General features: G+C 64.2%; 2 protein-coding genes across 3 annotated transcripts; both read right to left on the reverse strand.

Annotated features, from left to right (window-relative positions):
• Positions 1-396: 396 nt before the first annotated feature.
• Positions 397-17,865, reverse strand: METRNL (meteorin like, glial cell differentiation regulator). The gene is made up of 4 exons (XM_050763741.1): positions 17,571-17,865; positions 11,430-11,815; positions 2,298-2,357; positions 397-1,278 (listed from the first exon to the last, which is right to left on the reverse strand). Exons 1-4 carry the CDS (start codon positions 17,738-17,740, stop codon positions 959-961), a joined length of 936 nt encoding a protein of 311 aa, XP_050619698.1. The 5' UTR covers positions 17,741-17,865; the 3' UTR covers positions 397-958.
• LOC126938952 (non-homologous end joining protein Ku-like) lies at positions 2,364-5,291 on the reverse strand. Of its 2 annotated transcripts, XM_050763757.1 has the most exons (4): positions 4,788-5,291; positions 4,589-4,687; positions 4,490-4,555; positions 2,364-4,291 (listed from the first exon to the last, which is right to left on the reverse strand). In XM_050763757.1, the coding sequence occupies exons 1-4, from the start codon at positions 5,016-5,018 to the stop codon at positions 4,208-4,210; spliced, it is 480 nt and encodes a 159-aa protein (XP_050619714.1). In that variant the 5' UTR covers positions 5,019-5,291; the 3' UTR covers positions 2,364-4,207. The 2 variants fall into 2 exon arrangements, 1 of the variants encoding a protein (XP_050619714.1); XR_007720232.1 differs by lacking the exons at positions 2,364-4,291; positions 4,490-4,555; positions 4,589-4,687 and adding an exon at positions 4,354-4,489 and having other exon boundaries at positions 4,788-4,803.
• Positions 17,866-19,450: the final 1,585 nt, after the last annotated feature.

The raw sequence follows: 19,450 nt of genomic DNA on the forward strand, positions 1-19,450 counted from the left end.
AAGGGCCCTCCTTGGAACCCCTGGAGGGAGAGGCTCTGCCCACACCATGACTTTGGATTGTGGCCTCAGGAACTCAGAGAACGAGGCTGTCTCAGCCTGCAGTTGGTGGTGATTTGTTCTGGTAGCCGCATCCTTTGGGGACATGGCGTCACCAACTTAGGTTCAGACCAGCTCCTGGGCATCCAGAGACTTGCTGTGGGCTCCTGCACTTTGGGGAGGCTGGGGCCACAGGGCAGGACCTGAATTAATGGAAATGCAGCAGCAGGCGCTGACGGACAGTGGCCGGGGGGAGCAAGGCGCGTCTGCTGAGGCAATGGACGCCCGTGGGGTATGTCTAGCGTGGCCCTGAACAAGGGCCGTGGGCACCGAACCTGGCGAAAGATAGACTGGCTCCTAGCTGGTCGGATCCTGGTCTTTATTCTCTGGAATGGAAACAACTAGCAGTCCGAAAAGGACTACAGCTGGCCAAGCTCATTCTTTAAAAATAAAATGAAAATAAAAAACATATTATTTGGCTCCATAAACTTCTGTCGTGAGAACAACTCTGAATGGCACCTTTTCACACGCCCACTGTGCCCAATGGCCAGCGCTTCCCCCAACACCAGACCAGACGCCGTGACTCAAAACGTCTTTAGAGAACAGTATCAAATGGCACACCAAGGCATTTTAAGACACAGGAGTTGGTTTCCTATGGACATTTCTTTTTTACCAAAAAAATATAATAACTTAGTTTGCATTTTACAGCATTTCCAATCGGCCAGGGCGTCCTTGGCTGGGAGCTCATGGGGTTGAGTGTGGTGAGAATGTCCACAGCTTGGGCACCAGCGTCAGGCCTGGGCCCCAGGCATGCGGTCCCCAGCGGGTGGCCCCCACTGCACGGCCCCACCGGGACCGCAGCACCCACCGCAGCAGGTGACTCATCAGGAGAGGGAGGGCAGCGCCCCAAGGACCCCCAGGGTCAGTCCATGCCAACCTCGCACGGGTTCAGTCCCCTCTCCTGGGCGTCCCTGTACATCCTCTGGAAGTCTTTGAAGCGTGGGGCACAGCCGAGCCGCGCCTCCCCAAAGTGCATGTGGCCGGTAAAGAGAAAGTCGCCATGCCCTGGCCGCACGCCACACTCCAGCAGCGTCCTGACACGCCCCTGCCAGTGGCCGTCGCCCTCGGGCACCGGCTCGAAGACCCTGCTTTTCTGCCGATAGAGTCTGCTCACGCGCAGGTGGATGGCTGAGTCCTGCCGCTCGGGCTCGTGGGTGACTTCCTGGATGGAGCCTCGAACGGCTGTGCGGGAAAGGAGATGGAGACAGGCAGTGAGCAGGCATACGGCAAGGCCACCGCCCCTCCGCGGGCCCCCCGCACCGTCGGGCACTGGCACGGGTAGCTGACCCCTGACTCTGCCATCTAGCGTGGAAATTCCCACAGAAAAGTACAACGTAACAGCAGGAAGCTGCCAAGGGGTGTCCCAGATAGTTAGACTTTGTCAGAAAACAGGTGCTCTCTCTACCAAGGGCCAGACACGTAAGTGGGAAAACAGAACAAACACCTCGGTGTGTATCAGATGCTTTTCAAGTCAGAACAGCTGACACACAGGGCGCCCCTGCAGTTCTGTGTCCTGATCAGACAGACCCGGTGCGGCTCAGAGGAGAGGGTGGGCATGGGGGCAGCCTTAGGGCCGCACTTGGAAACCCCTGCCAGGCCCCGATTCCATGCCAGGGATCAGGAAAGCAGTGAGAAGGGGCCCGTCCTTGAGCTTGGAGGTGGAGTACAGAGTGGACACGGCTTCCACGGCACCACACGGGAGGCCAAACCTTTCCCAGAGAGTGTCTGTGCAAACACCACAAGCAAAGGGGCTGCAGTCCTGGGACCCCAAAGCTCCCCCTGCAGAGCCGCAGAGCCACTGGGAGCCTTAGGCATGGAACAGCGTGAACTCTGGTAGGGGGCAGGGAGTGTCCAACGCCAAGGTTGCTCTGGGCTGCTGATAAAATGCTGTTTACAAAGCACTTCAGCAAGACAAGCTGCTGGGAAACAGTGGACTTCAAGAGTCCCCTCGAAGAGCAATGATCTCATTTACAAAATGGGAAAATGCTTGACAGTCACCTAAAACAACCCCCGGCTCCCTCCAAGTGTGGGCGGTGGAGTCCCTGTCCCCAGGGCTGGTGGATGGCCAAGCCCAGGGCTTCCGCGGCGTGTAACCCTCCAGCAGGGTCCACGCGGTGCCGGAAGGCTGCCCTGGTCCCGAACAACTCCACGTGGCAGGCACCAGGCTCACAGGAGGTTGAAGCTACCAAGCAGACACTCACCGAAGTCGCTGGTGCAGACGGCTAGGAGCACCTCGGTGTCACTGCAGGGACGGCACGGGGCTGGGGAAGAAAGGCAGAGTCAGGAAGCAGCCTGGATGGGGCAGGCTCTGGGATGCCACCCACCACAGTCAAAAGAGCGTCACACTCAGCAAAGCCAAGTCAGGGAGGTGTCCACGTCAAGGCACCTCTTGGCCAACGCGACTTCCGAGGTGAGTCGGCGGCACGTGCTGGAGGGGCCGGCAGAGCAGGAGACAGAAAACACAACCTTGGCCACGCCAGGGTCTCACCCAGGGGACCCCTCAGCCCCACCTGGACCAAAGGCACCTGCAACTCGGCCATGATGGGCACGTGCCCTGACAGCAAGACCCTCAGTCCGGCCACGTCCCAGGGCCTTCGTGGGGAGGGGTCTTTGTGCTGTTTCCCCACTTACCTCCTCGGTGCAGCTGAGCCGGACTCAGAAATCACTCTCATGCCTGACGCAAATGCAAAGCCCACCCGGGGCTGAACCGAACCCACGGGACGAGAGTCACCCCCAGCCCGGGGCTGAACCGAACCCACGGGACAACAGTCACCCCCAACCCACCTCCACGGCCCACGACACCAACGCCGGGGCCACCCTCACTTCCCAGAGTCACCCCTAATCCACCTCCACGGCCCACGATGCCAACACTGGGGCCACCCTCACTCGCCGGAGTCACCCCCAACCCACCTCCACGGCTCATGATGCCGGGACCACCCTCACTTTCCAGCTCCCTCAAAGGGCAGACACTCCCCACAGCTGTGCTGCCCACTTCCCTGGGCCACGACGGCAGCGGCACCTGAGAGGAGGGTCACATCCTGCAGGACCCCCCATGCGGCTAGAAGGGCCAGCAATGCTGAGACTCCAGGAAGGGGATCCCTGAGCAGGCAGCGACGCGTCCGCCTGCCACCGGCGTGGGGCCTCACCCAGCAGCGCAGAGATCCAGTCAGGGCCATGGGCTCAGCCCCTTCTCCGGACGCCACCTGGCCGTGGGATGAGACACACCACAAACGGCTCTCGAGCCAAGCCCCGCTCACAGACCCCCTCTGAAGCCCGAAGCCTGCAGGGCCCGGCCTCCCCCAGAGAATGCAGAAAGCACGGAGGCTTCTCAGAACGAGCTCCCGCACCAGCCAAACCAGGCTTTCTCAACAACCTTCTCCCGGGGCCCAGCCCTCGCCCTGCCCTTCGCCCCAGTTTCTCAGACGGGCGGGCCACTGTGAAACAGAAACCTGCACCGCGCGTCCCCACACCCGGGATGGACTTGGGAAACGTGGTTTTATTATTTGCTCTTATTGCAGGTTTCAAGGCCTCACCTCACCTGTTCTGAGCCTCTAGGTTTTGGCCCCAAGTCTGTTAACTCAACAGAAGCTTTGAAATGTGAAATCTCAAAGACGCTGGTTTCCCCGGTGCCGTTTCACCTTCTGAAGGCTCTGAAACGTCCCTGGCCGAGAGCTGGGACAGCCTTGACGTGGGGTTCGCCGGCCCTGGAACAAGCTAACGCCGTCTGCACCCCTGGCCGGCTGTCCTTGCTGGACTGAAGTGAGCTGAGCTCTCACCTGCCTGATGAGTGTGGGTCCGAGCTGGCTGCTGGTGACTGGCGGCCCCGGGGGACAGGGCAGCACACATACCTGGCACCTTGGCTGAGGTGGGGACAGCTGCTCAGAGAGGCCATCTGGGGTCAGGAACTTGCATGGACCCTCAGGGCCTGCACATGTGGTCAATGGAGACCCTGGAGTCTGCAGTGCCCTGGGCAAGCACAGGTGTCTGTGGGCCCCTCAGGGTGGAGGTAGGAAGGACCCAGAGACAAGGCCAGGCAGGGGTGAGGGCGCCTCCCAGCCGGGCTCAGTGCCTGACTCACCGGCCCACCCGCCGCCTCCTGCATTTGCTTCCATTAAGTTATCAGGAAAAAGAAGCTGCAGAGCAAGCACAGACTGCTGGGCGCCTCGAGGCCGGTCCAGCCTGGCACTGGGGGCACCTTGAGGCCGGTCCAGCCTGGCACTAGGGGCACCTCGAGGCGGGACCAGCCTGGCACTGGGGGCACCTCGAGGCCGGTGCAGCCTGGCACTGGGGGCACCTCGAGGCGGGACCAGCCTGGCACTGGGGGCACCTCGAGGCCGGACCAGCCTGGCACTGGGGACACCTCGAGGCCGGTGCAGCCTGGCACTGGGGGCACCTCGAGGCGGGACCAGCCTGGCACTGGGGGCACCTCGAGGCCGGTGCAGCCTGGCACTGGGGGCACCTTGAGGCGGGACCAGCCTGGCACTGGGGGCACCTCGAGGCCGGACCAGCCTGGCACTGGGGGCACCTCGAGGCCGGACCAGCCTGGCACTGGGGACACCTCGAGGCCGGTGCAGCCTGGCACTGGGGGCACCTCGAGGCCGGACCAGCCTGGCACTGGGGGCACCTTGAGGCCGGTCCAGCCTGGCACTGGGGGGTACCTGAAGGCTGGTCTAGCCTGGCACTGGGGGCACCTCGAGGCCGGTCCAGCCTGGCACTGGGGGCACCTCTGCCATCCCAGCAACCCTGCAGAACAGGAGCTTCTGGCCAAATCCCCCTCCTGCTGCTTCGTACAGACTCACACTGCAGCCCCCACCACTGGGGCCTCCTGACCCGCAAGCTGGAAGCTGCCCAGTGGGCTCTTCTATGGGGGCCCCGGAGTGTGGCCCACCCTCGATACTTGGTTCACCTATGTGGACCCCCATCCCACTCGCCGGCTGGGGGCCTGCAGACCATGGTGGGCCTGATGCAGGCGCGTGCTGGACAGAGGCCAGGGAGGGCCAGGACAGTGCTGGGGGGACTCAAATTTCAGGCAGCATTTTTATCCTTCACAGGTGAGACTGCACCCCGGCCAGCACCTGCCCAGTGGCCACAGGGCCAGAGGTCCCAGCCCAGGACAACTCATGTGACTGAGGGTGGCCTCGGTTGAGAGAGAGCTGGTCAACAACAGAAGCCTGGTGACCACAGCCCACAAGAGGGTCCCCTCACTGAGCAGCACCCTCCGGCTGGGCAGCCATGGCAGCTGGGCTGGGCCAAGTGGTCCTGCAAGGGCAGGAGGCAGGAGGTGCCCAAAGCCCATCCTCACAGTCAGCAACGCAGTTGGGTGTGTGTGTGTCCCACCCTGGGGCAGGGGGTCTGTGTGTGTATCTCCCACCCTGGGGCGAGGGGTCTGTGTGTGTCCCACCCTGGGGCAGGGGGTCTGTGTGTGTATCTCCCACCCTGGGGCAGAGGGTGTGTGTGTGGGTCCCACCCTGGGGCGGGGGGTATGTGTGTGGGTCCCACCCTGGGGCGGGGGGTGTGTGTGTGGGTCCCACCCTGGGGCGGGGGGTGTGTGTGTGGGTCCCACCCTGGGGCGGGGGGTGTGTGTGTGTGGGTCCCACCCTGGGGCAGGGGGGTGTGTGTGTGGGTCCCACCCTGGGGCGGGGGGTGTGTGTGTCTCCCACCCTGGGGCAGGGGGTCTGTGTGTGTATCTCCCACCCTGGGGCGAGGGGTCTGTGTGGGTCCCACCCTGGGGCAGGGGGTCTGTGTGTGTATCTCCCACCCTGGGGTGGGGGTCTGTGTATCTCCCACCCTGGGGCCGGGGGTCTGTGTGTGTCTCCCACCGTGGGACAGGGGGTCTGTGTGTGTCTCCCACCCTGGGGCGGGGGGTCTGTGTGTGCGTCTCCCACCCTGGGGCAGGGGGTGTGTGTGGGTCCCACCCTGGGGCGGGGGGTCTGTGTGTGCGTCTCCCACCCTGGGGCAGGGGGTGTGTGTGTGTGTGTCTCCCACCCTGGGGCAGGGGGTGTGTGTGTGGGTCCCACCCTGGGGCGGGGGGTGTGTGTGTGGGTCCCACCCTGGGGCGGGGGGTCTGTGTGTGCGTCTCCCACCCTGGGGCAGGGGGTCTGTGTATCTCCCACCCTGGGGTGGGGGTCTGTGTATCTCCCACCCTGGGGCAGGGGGTCTGTGTGTGTATCTCCCACCCTGGGGCAGGGGATCTGTGTGTGTCTCCCACCCTAGGGTGGGGGGTCTGTGTGTGTGTCTCCCACCCTGGGGCGGGGGGTGTGTGTGTGGGTCCCACCCTGGGGCCGGGGGTCTGTGTGTGTGTCTCCCACCCTGGGGCAGGGGTGTGTGTGGGTCCCACCCTGGGGCGGGGGGTGTGTGTGTGTGTCTCCCACTCTGGGGCAGGGGGTCTGTGTGTGTATCTCCCACCCTGGGGCAGGGGGTCTGTGTGTGTCTCCCACCGTGGGGCAGGGGGTCTGTGTGTGTGTCTCCCACCCTGGGGCAGGGGGTCTGTGTGTGTGGGTCCCACCCTGGGGCGGGGGGTGTGTGTGTGTGTCTCCCACTCTGGGGCAGGGGAGCCCACAGGCCCAGCCGCACACGTCCCACCCCGGGGCCTGGGCGTGCGAGCGTATCCAAGCCGTAGCTCATCACCGTCTGTGAGTCACGGCCCCACGACCTCAGCGGACGGCTGAGGGGAAGGATGGAGACGCTGCCCTCACGTGCCCTGCGTATCCCGCCCTGACTCATCCGGCCAACAGCGGGCGTGTGGGGCCCGGGGGCGGTCAGCACCTGCAGCGTCGCCTGCTGAAAGCCTCTGGAGACGACTCATCGACAGCTGAGCTGGTGACAAGCACCCTGGAGACCTCCCTGTTCTGATTCTGAGCTTTACAAAGCAGGGGTCACCTTCACAGAGAACACAGGGTGGACTCCAGGAGACGATCTGGAGACAGTTATTAACAGGAGCCAGGCTCATAAAGGCTGCGGAATGCGCTGGTCACGGACACGTCACATCTAGTTTCCAGGCGGTGGGGAGGGTCGGCAAAGGGTTGGAATCCTGGTCCCTCCTCATTGGAGGGGAGGGTTGGGGTGTGGACATCTCAGGACGGTCACTCAGGAGCTGGCATGAACAGGGTGGGAGGCACCAGCACGGTGGGGTTGGGGAAGCTGCTGTGGGGACTTAGGTTGGACAGCAGGTGTAAGTGGAGAGGCGGTGCCGTAGGTAAAAGCAGGACCGGCTGGTTCCGAGGAGAGGCTGAGAACGACAGACACCAACCGGTCCGGCAGGACTGCCCAGGTAAGGACAGCCAGAGGGACTCACATAGTTCTGACGGGAAACCTCTGTGGCCAGGACTGCCGGGTCTCCCACGCAGCTGGTGACGGGGGAAGGCGGGGACACGCTGCTTTCAGAGGAGCTGGTGACGGAGACAAGGTGCTTTCACAGGAGCCAAGAACAGGGAGCAGTGGGTAGGGGTGGAGGGTGGGCTCCCATGGGCTCGAGGACCCAAGGCCGAGCTCCCAAGGCTGCCATTGTCACCGTCGCAGTGAGGTCGCACTCCAGGCTGCAGTCCATTGCTGGGGGGCCCCGGGGGTGTTGGCCCAACGGCCCCTGCCCTTCCCCGCCTCCCTCTCTTTCTCCCTCCCTCTTCCTGGTGAGGAAGCTGGCAGGGGCCACGCCCTTCCTCTCCGCAAGCCCGGAGATGGTTAAAATGAAAATTATAGTGGCTGGAGAGAAGCCACCAAGCAGGAAGCCAAAGATGGACGACAGATGGGACGCCTTGGAAAAAAATCAGCCCCTCTCCTCTGCCTCCAGGAAATAACGAGAATTATCTTCCACACTTTTCCACCCATCCCTCCCACCATCAAGGACTTCTCCAAACTCTGAGGCTCCTGGAGGGGGCTCATCGGCAGGGACTCTATGCCCGCCAAGCTGGTCATTCACCTACGGGCTCAGCCAGGGGCAGGACTGTAAAGGGAGGGGGCGTTGAAGCCCCTGAGACGCTGCAGGACTCCGGCGTCCTGGAGAGCCAGGGATGGCACCGTGTGTTTATAATCAGCATCAAGGCAGCGTTCCCTCCCCTCCCACTGTCTGTGTCCACGATGCTGCTGCCCAGCCCTGGGCACCTGCTCACTGGGGCCTGCACCCCAAGCTCCAAGCAGACGTGACCAACCCAGGAGCACCTGACACATGGCCCTGGGAGAAGGTGAAGGACAGACTGGAATCCTGGGACCTGCCTGGACTGCCTAGGGTCTGTGTTCCCCAGAACCAGACAGAGCCCCCACCCACATTCCCCAAGCCACTGAGCGGTGCCCGTTTCCCGGATGCACTGGCCTGGGAACAGCAGCCCCACACAGCCTCAGCCAGGTCTGCTGGGCACAGGTCTGGGCACGGCCTGGAGTTGCACCTGTCCACTCTCTGCACCTCCCATCCTGCAGAGTTTCCTCAGCATCCAAGGGAGGCGTCCGTGTTGCCTGCGGAAGCGGCCAGTTCAGGGCTGGGAGGTCCTGCCCACAGGTAACCAAATCCCAAGGTCCTGGGGCCGGGTCCCCTCCCTCCTGGCCCCGTCTGTGCCCCTGCAGGAACAGCCTGCCCCTGTGTTCTGGCCAACTCCAGGTTATCAGTGCCAAGTTTATTCAAGGAAGCCGATTACGGAGCACGAAGGTGCCACGATCACGCCTACAAGAACTACCAGAGCAGCGGGTTTCCTCCTGGCTGGGCAGGGGATGGGGCTCACACCCCAACTCTTGTCCGGGTTTCCAGCCCATGGAGCCTCTGTTCTCGTAAATCAGCCCAAACTGGACCTTCTGACTCACAGATGAGCTCGTCCACCTCTCGGCGGGTCGCCCACGCCAGGCCAAAGGCATAGGAAAGGTGAAGGCACACCTCAGGCTCAGCAGGGCTGGCGCTGCCCGGCTCAGCCTCCATCGGCTCTCGCAGCTGCAGCAAGTGCAGGAACGGGAGACAAGGGAAACCGCGGCGCTGGCTGGACAGAGCTGGGGAGCCGGCCTCGCCCAGGGGACAGCGTCACTGCTGCCAGATGGCCGGCACCGACATTCCACATTATGTACCCATTCCTGCGGCATTAAGGGCTTAGGGGCCCCCGTCCCCTGATGAAAGGCGAATACCCTGGGGACAGGCGATGCATCAACCTCCTCGGATCCCTCCTGCCCCTCGACCCCATCAGGATAGGAGAGGCCTCTCGTGAGGGCCCTGGAGGTGCTCAGCCCAGGGAGGGGCCCTGCACCTGTGCCTGTTCCCGTGGAGACACCAGGCGTCGGGTGGGTCCCAGCTCCGGGGCCCCCGGTGAACCTCCGAGTCTGGGCCCCTGTCCTCAGTTCCGACGGTCCCTGCACGTCTGCTTCCTCAGATAGACAACCCATCAGGCACAGAGCCCTGGAAATCACCTCAGGCTCGGTTTAAGCAGGTGCCACAGGGTCACCAGGTGTGAACAAGGAAACCCCAGCACCTGCCTCACAGGACACAGCAAAGTTCTGGGACCCCCAAGCCAGCCTGACATGTACTGGGCCACAGTCCTGCGCAGGACCCCACAGGCCCAGGAGGCACACGAGGGCGAGCGAGGACCCATGGCCAAATGCCTGCTCTGGTCCCTCGGGGCTCAAGTCACTCCTCACAAGAGGCCGCTGCCTCCCTGCGACCCCACAGGACCCCAAGGCAGCTCAGCCCCGACCCTCATGTGCTTCTCCAAAACCCACCCACCGCCCCAGCCTACACAGGGCCTGGAGGCCTCGGACCCCACCCCCAGATGCAGGAGAGACAGTCTCTGTTCCCAAAGGAGAGCTCACAGGCTCCATAAGGGTCACCCCAGCCGACAAGCAGAACCATTGATTTCCACTGGAAGTGTCGAAATTGGGCCTGTGCTGTGTGGACGTCCAGGTGTGCATGGCAGGGACTGACTGTGCTGCAGCCTCTTTAAGAATCTCACCCAGAAGCAGAACAAAGCTCAGGCCCCAGAGCACGTGACCTGCAGCCCAACGTCTTCAAAACCAATCATCACTTCAATCAGCAGAAAGAATGTTCACAAGTCACTAATATCTGGCCTGGCACCTTTACCTCCGGTTAGAAAGACTGAACTTGGTGCTTGGGTTTCTCTAGGTTTTGTCTCATTGTGAGTTTCTCTCCAGGACCCCCAGAGCAAGGCTGGTGCCCCCTCCCCCAGATCCCCCACCCACCATAACTGTTGGTGACCAAGATAAAGGCCGCTGTGGTTAAAGTTTTATCCAGCGTGCAACCAACCACAGCACAGCTGAGTTTGCACCAGTGTCCAGCCCTGCGGGTGCTGAGGCCCAAGGGGCAGTCAGAGCTCATGGGCCAGTCAGGATTCCAGGCAGACGGCCCTACGCTCACTCTGTAAATGACCAGTCCATTTGGGAGAGATTTCAGAGAGAGACGGAAAACTGATCTAGGTCAAGAACATAGAACACAAAAACGTGGGCTCCCATTCAGGATAAAAGTCTGCACACCTGAGGCTGAGGCCACACAGACCATGGAGGTCACACAGCCCACAGGTGCCTCCCGGGACCTCATGCCTCCTGGTGTCTACCCTCAGAATTTTCTAGAGACCAACACAGCCCTCCACAAAGGACCTGTCCCCCAAGCACAGGCGTCCACAGATGCCACGTGACAACTCCACTCCCTGCTGGCCACACAGGGAAGCTGTCTGCTTATCGTACCCACAAGACCCGTCGGGGACGGGGGTGGCCCCAAGTTCTGGGCATCACAGCTGAGCACCGCTCCAGGCTGAGTCAGTCTCAGCTCCCACCCAAAAATTGACGTTTCAGAGTCTTTAGCTGACACCAGAAACACCCAGCCAATTCCCAGGGCAGTTTGAATGACAAAAGCACCCGTTTCAAAGGCACTTCACCATCCACAAGCACAGGGGCGTGTCTGACCCAGCACTGGCCCAGCCGCCCACAGGGGGACGCTCGCCGTGCTCCCCAGACACACCTCCCGGGAGACAGGCCCCGCTCGCCAAGGCCGTGCCGCCCAGAACACTAACCCAGATGGGCCAGTCTTTTCAAAGGTGGTTTTAGTGGGAAAGGCTGCATCTCAAAGATGGTTTAGCTTGGCCGTCCCGCACCCCCCACACCATGTCACACCCCTAGGAGGGCCCCTCTGCGGGTGCCAGTGCCCCCAAACCCCAGTCGCCCGTGGGGTTCTTTGGGTAAAACGTCATGTCCGAAGCACAGACACAGCAGTGTTCACCAAGGCTGAGCAGACGAGGGGGCAGGAAGAAATCAGAGACCCCTGTCAGATCACAGCCCCACAATGACAAGGCCTGCCACCCCGGACAGGGGAGCCCGCGCCAGCCCACCACCCCCGACCCGGGCAGGACACTCACCAGACAGCTCGTGCAGGTCTGACGCCCTGTGCCTCCTAATCAGCTCATACTGGAAGCCCGTGGTCCTCCGGCCGATATCCTGCTGCGGCGTGGCCTCCACGAACAGGCCGCCCTGCTCCAGGCCAAAGCACTGCACCCGGCCGGGCCTGCCATCCCCGTCCGGTACCAGCAGTCTCAGTTCTCCAGTTTTTTCCAAATAAATATTGGCCCCCGAGGAGTCCCTGAAGGGCTTGATGCACACAGTCAGGTGCCGGGCAGGCGAGAAGGTGTTGGGCCGCAGGTTAACGATGAGAGCACCTGTCGGGTACATCCACTCCACAGCGCCCGCCGCGCAGCGCAGATACACCTGCTCCACCTCCTTCCTGTGCGTCTCGTGCGTCAGCCCACTGCGGAGGACAGACACGTCAGCCAGGCCCGGAGCTGAGGCTCCTGCCCCCAGCACACACCCCACCCACACCCACAGACAGCCAGTAAGGATGACACCTCTCAAAATGATGGCGGCTCACGGACCCACCCGCTGCCAGCCACAGGTGCCACACGGACCCCTGCCCGTGAGGTAGGCCGGCGCCATCTCCGCCCTTCGGCACAGGGGGCCCCACCCAGTTCCTTCCAGTGCATCTGCACCGAGAGCCACGGTGGAGCCGAGCTCCCAGGAATGCAGGTGGTGCTGGCCCCCAGGCTCTCCAGACACCCTCCAACACTCAGAGTGTGCACCTCTGCTGCCATAGTGTCAAACACCAATCTCTGCAGTGTTCCTGAATCAGGGTGGCTGGAGGTGCCGGGGCAGTGGGAGGGAGCCCGAAGGAAGGGATGGATTCCTCCGGAATATCACGGAGTATCATGGAAACACCAGCAGGCCCTGTGTACCAACTCTGGTTCCAGATGACCACGAGGGCTGGGATGCTAGAGGTAAAGTGACGGTGGGACCCCACGCTAGAGGTGCGTGAAGGAGAAACCCTGGGATGCAACCTGCCCAGAGAGCAGCTTTTAAATTAATCCAGAGGGCTGGCAGTTTGGGGGGAAGGAGATCCTAGATGAGTTTTGTTTTTAGCACCTAATTAAGCATAGATGTTTGTACATTTTTCAAAGTAATGGTTTGACCGTTTTCTGCAAGCCTGAAGACCCTGCACTGCCGACAGTGTGTGTAAAAATAAGCTATAGTTAAAGCAAGATTCACTACAAAAGCGAGGTGAACTTCCTCCACAGGGTGAGGATTCGGGCGGGGGACTACTGTGTGAGTAGCAAGCTAAGTTTACCCCCATGAACGCTAAATAGAAAAAAATGAAGTGTGCTTGGAGAGGCAGGTCCTGAGTAGAAACAGTTATATTTTCAAGAAACTGAAACATCAAAAACCTTACACTTCTTCTCCACACTTTAATGTAAATGCCAGCTCGTGGCTAACAGTCACATCACAACCACCAAGTGGGCCTGGAACTAACCCAGTGACTTCAACTAAGTGTTTTATTACACGAAACTGGGTTCGGAGCAGATCTCAGACAGGTTCACCCACATTCTTAGGATTTTTATGTGAAATAAGCAACGCTCTTTCCAGAGCCCTGGCCTGAGCGAGTCACCACAAACCCTTTCGGCAGCAGAGAAAATGCGTAACATATGGTTTGCATTTACTGCTGCTGACTCACACTCTCGGCCCCCAAACCTCACTTTTCATAGGCTGCAGGCCACATCAGAGGGAGGTGTCGAGGGGTGCACTCCTCCTCACCCTCTCCCCACCCCCACAAGGCCCTAGGTCATGAGTGGCCACGCCGCACCGGCTGCCGGGATCACACACCCAGAACAGACTCACAAATTACAGTCCATAAAGCTCACGCAAGCTCATCTAACACGTATGTGGGGAAGGGCATGATGATCGTGCTGTGTGGAAACTGGACTCACTGGAGAGTGGCTGACACACTCGGCTACAGTCAGTTCTCTCCTTATGCAGCCTCATCGTCGTGTCCCTCCCTCCCGACTCTGGCATCGAGGCCACTGTCCTCCTGCCCCTGCTCAGGCACCGAGCCTCAGCCCTCTCTCCACATACACCATCCTGACACGTTGCCTCCTCTCGGGGGGTCCTGAAGCTCGAGGGAGTGGGCTCTGGTCACCTCTGACAGTACTGCCTTCATCGAGCAGGGGAGGGGAACAGCCACAAATCAGCAGGGGCGGAGGGCACCCTCCTGGGGACAGGCAGCCAACCCACCTCTGCCCAGGGGGAGGCCAACTTGAGCCTTGGGGCCATCCTGGCCTAGCACATGCTACCTGCATCTGGTGGGCACATCTGACTCCACCCACTCAGAAGACACTGGGCAAAAAGAGGACAAGAACAAAACGAAGGTGGACACAGAAGAAAGAAGGCACCCGGCTACCTCACCCTTCACCTAACGTCTTCTCAGCCCACTCAGAGGGGTCTGCACCCAGCGCAGGGCCTGCTGCCCTCTTTTCTCACATTCTTGCAAAACATCCAGACCAACGGGACTCCAGCTAGGCCAGTGACATGGGAATTTTCACATTAAAATCAGTAGCATGTGATGCACAAGACCCATGTAGATTAAAAAAAAAGTAAAACGATGCGTCCTTCAGCCTGGGACCCAGCAGACCTCGGCACGAAGTCCAAGACTCATGGTCTGTGCTGGTTCCTACCAGAAAATCGAGCGCCTCAAAGTTCTCACCTCCAAATATCCAGCACCTCAGCAAACCTGGAAACAGAGTCTGTTTATGCAAAATTGCTGGCATTGCAAAAATGTGACATATTTAATGGTCATGGATGAGGGCATTTTGTGATTTTCACAGGAGATGCAGGTGACACACACACAGTTCTGTTGTGATAAAACTAAACTGTGCAGACAAAACTGTGGTTCTGTCCAACTTTAGGAAACTGGCAAGATTGATTTGATGTTGGATAAACGGACTCAACAGATGCATTTTTAATAGTCAGCAAAGGTTACCACCCAGGGGGACATGCTTGTGGGGCACCTTCGTGGAAAGGAGGGCAAATCCCAAGTGGATCAAGGGACTCGCTGAAGGAGGCAGTGCAGGTGCACTGGAGTGTTGCTGAGGCACCAGCCCACACACCACAACTCTGAGTCACCAGGACAAAATGCCCGGCTCCTGTACGAAAGTCAGGAAGGGCTTTGAACCCACTGGCAGGTTACCTTTCCTTTCCCCACCTTGCATGAGAGACAAACCAGGTGTGACCGCACCTGCGATGCCTGGGCTGACACAAGTGGGAAAGTTCATGGTCCACCTTTATGGCCACTGGCTGATAAAGACAGGGCGCTGGTCCTGCCTCCCCCAAAGGGAAAAAGGTTTCATCATCTCCTACTTAATTGCTTAGAAGAAAAACCCAGCAACAGAGGCTGTCAATGCCGTCACCAGTGTCATGAGGGGCAACTATCCTGCTATCAGGGGATGAAAATCCACCCAGCACACCAGTGCTCGCTCCACGCTGTGCTTCTTCAGGACAGCTGGTAAAAAGTCACAAACACTGGAGGGTCGCAGGCAGGCCGGTGCACTCCAGTTTCAACAGCGAGTCACTGATTTGTGAAGTGTGTGGATCAACGGGGCAGTGATTACAACAAAAGGAAGTCTCACTTATGCCCCAGAAACACAGCCAGGCCCCGTGTCCCCTCCAGATCACACCTGCAGCTCCAGCAGCCCCCACAGTTGCCCTCTGCCAGGCTCTGCAGGTGGGGGTGGGGGGCCCTCCGGGGAGTCTGAGGCCAGGAGCACGCTGGCAACGACGGGGCGAAGAGGGTCTCCGGGTAGACCGGAGGGTGCACAGGTCCTGGAGGGCAAAACACTCCTGTCCCGCTGCCATCACCCGGCTGGAGGAGCCGCCCGCCCCTGGAGGTGGAGGGGTGGCCTCCCACCCACCCGTGGCTCCCTACCGCGCCCTCCGGGCCCCAGGAGACGCCCCCTCCCACGGAGCACACAGTCCCCTGACACCCTGAAAAGGCTGCCAGCTCCTTCTCAACAAACTCAGCCTGGGCGGCGGGGACTGCGTTTCTGGCTTCGGTCTGCTGAAGCAGAACGCCCCAAGGCCTCGGTTTAGGGGTGCACTGACCCGCCCGGCAGCGGCAGCGAGCCGGAATTTAATCACCACGCGGGGGCAAGGGCGGCCCCAGAAGAGCTGTCAGCCTCGGAGGCTCCCAGCCAGCTCCGCTGGCGCCAGCGTTCCCGGCCGACCCTCCCCCAGACCTCCATCCGCCCGCGGCCCAACCTCAGCTCCCGCGTCCCCGCTCGGCCGGCCGGGAGGCTTCTGCCGAGAAGGGAGGCGGCCGCTCCCGGGACAGCCGGGCACCGCCCACGGCTCTCTGGGGTGACTCTCCCTCCCAGCGCCCCGCCCCTTCCCCCGGGAGGCTCCGCTGGGGGGTGACCGCGGCTCCCCTTCCCCGGGGGAGGCTCCGCTGGGGGCGCTGGGGGGTGACCGTGGCTCCCCTTCCCCGGGGGAGGCTCCGCTGGGGGGTGACCGTGGCTCCCCTTCCCCGGGGGAGGCTCCGCTGGGGGGTGACCGTGGCTCCCCTTCCCCCGGGGAGGCTCCGCTGGGGGGTGACCGTGGCTCCCCTTCCCCCGGGGAGGCTCCGCTGGGGGGTGACCGTGGCTCCCCTTCCCCCGGGAGGCTCCGCTGGGGGGTGACCGTGGCTCCCCTTCCCCGGGGAGGCTCCGCTGGGGGGGTGACCGCGGCTCCCCTTCCCCGGGGGAGGCTCCGCTGGGGGCGCTGGGGGGTGACCGTGGCTCCCCTTCCCCGGGGGAGGCTCCGCTGGGGGGTGACCGTGGCTCCCCTTCCCCCGGGGAGGCTCCGCTGGGGGGTGACCGTGGCTCCCCTTCCCCCGGGGAGGCTCCGCTGGGGGGTGACCGTGGCTCCCCTTCCCCGGGGGAGGCTCCGCTGGGGGGTGACCGTGGCTCCCCTTCCCCGGGGGAGGCTCCGCTGGGGGGTGACCGTGGCTCCCCTTCCCCCGGGGAGGCTCCGCTGGGGGGTGACCGTGGCTCCCCTTCCCCCGGGGAGGCTCCGCTGGGGGGTGACCGTGGCTCCCCTTCCCCGGGGGAGGCTCCGCTGGGGGGTGACCGTGGCTCCCCTTCCCCCGGGGAGGCTCCGCTGGGGGCGCTGGGGGGTGACCGTGGCTTCGCAGAGACCGAGAACGGAGGCTGCGGTCCGGGGAGACCCGCGCCTGCCCCGCGGACACCAGCCCCGCACCGGCTCTGCCCCGACCTTCTCGGAAAACAGCTTCGCTCGAAATAACCGCGTGACTCGGTGCCCGGCGGGGGCGGCGGCCGGCGGGCGGGGGACGGGCCGAGGGGAAGCGGGACCCGGGCCCAGGCCGGCCCGGCCACGGCTTTCCGGGAGGCGCGCGTCACTCGGGTCCCCGCGCATCTGCGAACTCCGGAACTGGCGACTCCGAGGCTCGCGCAGGGCGGGTTCGGCCGCGGTGCCCTCGGCGCCCTGGGATTCGCGTGGGAGCAGCGGCGGCTCCCGAGGGGCACTCGCGGCTGGCGCTGCTCTCAGCGGCCACACTTGAGTTAAAAAAAAAGTCCTCGGCTGCCACCGCGGGTGGGCGGAGGGGGGGTCGCCCAGCGCAGCGCGCGCCGCGGCCAAGGGCGGCCTGACCTTCACGGGGCAGGGGCGGGGGGCCCGGCCGGAGCCGCACTCGGCCCGGTTCACAGGTGCCCGCCCGCGGCTCCCCGAGACAGAAGTGGCCCCCGCTGCGGTCCGCGCCCGTCCCCCGACACCGCCGCTCCCTCCCGCGGCCGCCCCCTCCCGCTCTGGCCCGGGGCGGCCTCGGGGCGCGCAACTCCCGGAGCCTGCAAGGAAGGGCCCGAGCACCGACCCCCGCCTGTCCCCGGGATGGGGTCGCGGGACCGGCGGCCCCCGAGGCTCGGACACGCGCGGAGCCGGGACCGACCCTGCCGCGCTGCAGGCGCGCCTCCCCCGGGCGTCCTCCGGGCCAGGGACCGGGACGCCGCAGGCTCTTTTGTTCTAGAACCGGGGGCGGGGGACAGTGGGCACCGGACTGGGCCTGGAGAGCGGCCCCCGGAGCCTCTGCCCCGCGCTCGCCCCTGGCCGCGCCCCCGCACGCTCGGCCGGCCCAAGACGGGAGGGGACGCGAGGGGAGGGGGCCGGGCCGGGGTCGCGCCGCGCACACTCACCTCCCCTTCCAGCTGCACAGGTCGCTGGAGTACTGCGCGCCCGCGCCGCCCAGCAGCACGGCCGGGAGCAGGAGCAGCAGCAGGAGCGGCGGCGGGGGCGGGCCCGGGGCGGGGGGTCGCGGCCACAGCTGCCCCGCACGCCCCCAGGCCGCCCGCGCCGCGCCCCGCATGCTCTGGCTCCGGCTCCGCCGCCCGGCCCCGCGTCCGCGCCCCGCGGAGCAGACCCCGGAGCCGGCGAGCCGGGCGGGGGCGGGGGCGGGGCGGGCTTCGAGTCCGGGTGGTCACGTCGCGCGCCCCCCGAGTCCTCCGCGCGGCCGCCCGCCCATCCCGGCCCGCTGGAGCCGCTGGAGCCGCTGGAGCCGCTGGAGCCGCCGGAGACGCGCGCACTGGTCCGCGCCCGCCGCCGCCGCCGAGCCTCTGAAGTTGACGAGTCCGAGTCCGCCCGGCCGGGCTCAACCGGGGGGTGGGGCCCACCCGCCGCCCCGCCCCGCCCCGCCCCGCCCCGCCCCGCGCCGGAAACTCCTCCCGGGGCGCCCGGCCGGACGCGCAGACACCGAGTCAGCAGCGAATCGGGGGCGCGGGCGCCGGAGCGGGGGCGCTGCAGGAGGAGGGGGCGCGCCGGGCCGCGAGCGGGGTCCGCAGGGAAGAGCCCGGCCTGGAAAGCGGAGTCCGGGGCGCGAGGGGGTGCGAGGCGGGGGCGGGGTGGAAACCCGAGACCCCCTTGTAGTGGCCGACGCGAGCTGCGCCCGCCCCTGCCGACCCCCCGAGGCGGTGCCGGGGCCCCATCCTGCCCCCCATCCTGCGCCCCATCCTGCCCCCCATCCTGCGCCCCATCCTGCCCCCCATCCTGCGCCCCATCCTGCGCCCCATCCTGCGCCCCATCCTGACCCCCATCCTGACCCCCATCCTGCGCCCCATCCTGCCCCCCATCCTGCGCCCCATCCTGCGCCCCATCCTGACCCCCATCCTGACCCCCATCCTGCGCCCCATCCTGCCCCCCATCCTGCGCCCCATCCTGACCCCCATCCTGACCCCCATCCTGCGCCCCATCCTGCCCCCCATCCTGCGCCCCATCCTGACCCCCATCCTGACCCCCATCCTGCGCCCCATCCTGCCCCCCATCCTGCCCCCCATCCTGCGCCCCATCCTGCGCCCCATCCTGACCCCCATCCTGACCCCCATCCTGCGCCCCATCCTGCCCCCCATCCTGTCCCCCATCCTGCGCCCCATCCTGCCCCCCATCCTGCGCCCCATCCTGCGCCCCATGCTGCGGCAGCCCCGGCGTGGAGCGGTGAAGGAGGCCCCGGCCCGGCCGGTTCTGGGTCCCCCGCGCCTCGCCAGCCGGCGGCCGTCAGGGGCGATCCGGGCACCCCGAGCCCGGCAGAGTTGGTGCCTGGGGAGTTCCCGGCTCCCTCCTGACCGGGGACGTGCGGCCGCCGCGCCGGGGCCTCTGCCGAGCGCTGCCCACTCCTCGCTGCGGACACCCGGGGCCAGACGGTTCTCGGGGTGGGGACCTCCTGCGCCTGGTGGGATGTTAGCAGCACCCTGGCCCCCGCTCTCCGGTTATCAGCAGCAACCCCCGCCCCAGCTTTGACACCTAAACTCTGCAGATGAGGCCGAACCCCGCCCCGCCCCCGTGCCCCGGGGCAGAATCACCTGCTCGAGTGTGGTCGTTCCCCGGGTGGTCACCGCGGCCACCACGTGCCTGAACCATTGCGGGGGACAGCGGAGACCCCCGCCCGGACTGGGGAGGCCCTACAGACTCAGGCCGGAGAGGGGGAGCGAGAGGGTGCCGAGGGCCCGCCAGGCGGGAGAGGCCGGGGCTGGCCCTCCAGGCGGTCCCAGCTGCGATCACAAGCTGGCTTCTCTGTGCCGCGGGT

This window comes from Macaca thibetana, chromosome 16 (genome assembly GCF_024542745.1).
Source record: "Macaca thibetana thibetana isolate TM-01 chromosome 16, ASM2454274v1, whole genome shotgun sequence".
Taxonomy (NCBI): Eukaryota; Metazoa; Chordata; class Mammalia; order Primates; family Cercopithecidae; genus Macaca; species Macaca thibetana.